Source organism: Emiliania huxleyi (genome assembly GCF_000372725.1).
Source record: "Emiliania huxleyi CCMP1516 unplaced genomic scaffold EMIHUscaffold_405, whole genome shotgun sequence".
In the NCBI taxonomy this organism is placed as follows: Eukaryota; Haptophyta; order Isochrysidales; family Noelaerhabdaceae; genus Emiliania; species Emiliania huxleyi.
The window spans coordinates 9,666-12,722 of record NW_005198931.1 but is presented as its reverse complement, the minus strand read 5'-3'; the positions used below and the strand labels follow the sequence as shown (position 1 = coordinate 12,722).

Below are 3,057 nucleotides of genomic sequence, written 5' to 3'. Positions count from 1 at the left end.
GCCCCTTTCCCCCCGGTTCCAATGAAAAAGGAATCCCCGTCCCCCGAGGTGATGTGCCCCCCGATGCCGAAGGGGAAAAACTTTTTTTTCCCCCCCCCCCCGTTTTCCCCGGGGTTGCATGGGGAATTTTCCCAACCCCTTTTTCGGGGGGAAATCCTTAAGATTCCCCTGAGGGGGCCTTTGCCCCCATGTTGGCCCCCAAAAATTGCAATAAAAACCCCCCCCCCCGGGACCCCAAAATTTGGGGGGGGGGCCCGGGGTTTTTAGGGGGCCTGGGGGGACCATTTGGGGAAAATTAAATTTTCCCGGGGGTTCCCAGGGCCAACACCCACTTTCCCCGGGTTTTGGCCCTTTCCCCCAAAGGAAAAACCCCTGGAGCTCGAGTTTTCCTGGGGGCCCCCCCCCCTTTGGGGTTTGCCCCCCCCCCCCCCCCCTCCCCCCATTTCAGGTGGCAGCCTTGCGCCCCCCCCCCCCGCCCGGCTGGTGTGCGACGAATCCCGCGTGTCCCGCCGCCACACCCGCCTCGGCAGCGCGGTCGCCTCCGCTGGGCATTTCAAGCCCAAGCCACCGGCGTGCGATCTGAGCTAGCCTTCGATGTTATGAAAACAAACGCAAGGGACATATCGCATCTTTTTTGTTCCTTCTCTTTTACCTGGACCTGGTAAAACGCCGGCGGTTAGCCCGGGGCCTGCCTTCGCGTTCGGCAGCGCCCCCTCTGCCGAGGAGGGCGGCGGAGGCCGGGGGGAGGGAGCGGCGATGTCGTCGCCGCGCTGGATAGTGGACGGACAGAGCCGGGTCTTCCTGGAGCAAGTTTTCGCGTCGGACCAGTTTCCCTCCCGACACCTGCGCACCCAGCTCGCAGACAAGCTCAGCGTGACTGCGCGGCAGGTAGTGCCGCCTGCCCATGCCCTGCCAGACGCCAGCCCTCTAAGCCTTGCTGGGTGGCTCCGATGCAGGTGCAAGTCTGGTTCCAAAATCGCCGGCAAAAGGCGAAGAAGATAAGGGTGGGCTGCGTCAGGAAGCGGCAGCCGAGGGTGCCGGTGGACGCACAGCTCGGCTGGGACCTCGGGACGGTGTTGCTCGCGGCGAGCGCAGCCTGCTCCTCCGCCCAGACATCGGATCCGAGCGAGCCGCCGGCGCCGGCGCCGCTCGCGCAGCTACCGCAGCCGCCGGCCTCTCTGGTGCCCCCATTGCAGCCGTCCGGATTGGTGGAGAGCTTCTTCCAGGACTCATCCCCAGATATCGATGTGGAGCACATCCTCGGCCCGGACGCGGCCGCCCAGGCGTTCTACAGCACCAGCTGATGCCGACGCTGCCCGAGGCCATGTTTCCCTGATTGACAAGAACTCAAACCTGCAATTTTGACCTATGACCTGCTGTTGCCCGACTCCTGTGGCGACTCTCCACACTGCATGCCTCCCCCCTGCACCCGGGGAGTTTTGATTGCCCGTTGCCTGTACCCAATCGCTAACCGACGTGGATGGCCCCGCTCTTCGACGTCCACGCATCCACTGGGCCCCAACCGGAGACTCGCTGCACCGCCCTCCTCGCGAACCGCATAAACGATAAAGCGGTTCGCAGGGGCGTCCAGAGTGCGCAGTCTCCGGCCCCGCATGTTTTCGCGCGCGCCTCACATGGAAACCGACCAAGCGCCTCGAGTGTCAGTCTTTTGTCATCTGCTCACACCTCAGTCGTGAGGCGAACGTCGTATCGGTCTTGGCCTTGCGAGAACGTACTGGATAGTATTTTTTTACTAATACGAGTAAAATAAAAAGTAAACCCGGGCCGCACACCGCACACGCTGGACATGTCACACTTCAAGCACGGCCAGCCCGCCACCACGGCGGAGGAATCTCGCCCTCGCTAAGCTCGTAGGTCGAGGTGTACTCTGGCGCGGGGTGCAAGTCGGGCGCCGGGTGAAGGCTGCGCTCCGGCAACAGCGGGACCGTGAACCCGGGCACGACATCGTGCGCCTGGCTCGTCGGATGCGTCGCCGCCGGCACTGTCGGCACCTCTCCCTCACTGAGCTCGGCTGCCCACCCGGCCCCGCTGACACCAGAGGTCGGGCCAGAGAAGCGGGCGCCTGCCGCGCCAAACGACTCGTCGGCAGCATCGGCCCCCTCGTGCAACGCGGTGCGCGGTGGGGCTGGCCGGGTGGCAGCCGCCGCGCCGTGGGTGCGCAGGTCGAGAAGCGCGCGCTCGTACTTAGTCGGCTTGGCGAGCAGCCACACCTCGGCCGCTCGCAGCGGGTCCGCCAGCGCGCTGCTGACCGCCGCCGCCATGTCCCCCTCCTCCCACTCTTCGGGCGCGTTGTGAAAGGCGCGCACCCACGCGTCGTGGCCGAGGGCACCTCGCACGACCGCGCCCAGCGCGTCGAGGCTGCGGGAGGCGCAGGCCGCGGCAAACGTGTGCGGCGTCGCTCGGGCGGCCCGCTCGAGCGCGAGGCGCACGGCCCGCTCCCGCTCTCTGCCCGCGCGGAACTGGCGCTGGATCTGCGTCGCGGCGTGCGACAGCGCCGCCTCCTCCGCTGCGCTGCGTGCACGCCGGCGGGACGACCGCGGGCGCGCGATTGGCCGAGCGCGCGTGCGGGAGCGGCGACCGGCGAGCGAGGACTGCTCCAGCTCCACGAGCCGCGCCTTGAGCTTCTCGACCTAGCCGCGGCCGAGGTGCGTCAGCGGCTGTGGGCGAAGGGCAGGGGGGCAGGGGGGGGGGGGGGTGCCAAGGGCAGGGGGGGGGGGGGGGAGGAAAGCCCTCCAAAGGCAAGGGGGCAGGGGGGAAAAGGGGGGGGGGGGGGGAAAAAAACCCTTTCCAGGGCCCCCCCCCCCGATTTTGGAACCTTGAGGGAAGTTCCTCTTGCGCCCCCTGAGATTGGGCCCCTGGGGGTTTTTCCCGGGGGCCCCGGATTGGGGGTTTCCGGGGCCCCCCCCCGGGGGGGGCTGAAAGGCCCCCCTTTCCCCTTTCCCTGGGGGGGCCCGGGTTTGTTTAACTCCCCCCCGGGCGAAACCCTTTGGGGCGGGAACTCTTCCTTTTTGGGGCCCCCAAAACCCCCCCCTTCTT

The 3,057-nt window shown here is 67.2% G+C and overlaps 2 protein-coding genes across 2 annotated transcripts in view; one reads left to right on the top strand and one right to left on the bottom strand.

The window, feature by feature from the left end:
* Positions 1–756: 756 nt before the first annotated feature.
* EMIHUDRAFT_243970 (hypothetical protein) lies at positions 757–1,304 on the top strand (the record flags this gene model as incomplete). The annotated part of the gene is made up of 3 exons (XM_005769948.1): positions 757–888; positions 957–1,073; positions 1,227–1,304. 3 exons carry the CDS (start codon positions 757–759, stop codon positions 1,302–1,304), a joined length of 327 nt encoding a protein of 108 aa, XP_005770005.1.
* A 513-nt stretch (positions 1,305–1,817) lies between these two features.
* Positions 1,818–3,057, bottom strand: part of EMIHUDRAFT_243969 (hypothetical protein) — a gene marked incomplete at both ends in the record, with an annotated part of 7,034 nt that continues 5,794 nt past the window's right edge. The window contains 2 exons of the mRNA XM_005769947.1: positions 1,818–2,527; positions 2,600–2,651. Coding sequence (XP_005770004.1) covers positions 1,818–2,527; positions 2,600–2,651 — 762 coding nt within the window. The remainder of the gene's footprint in view (positions 2,528–2,599; positions 2,652–3,057) is intronic.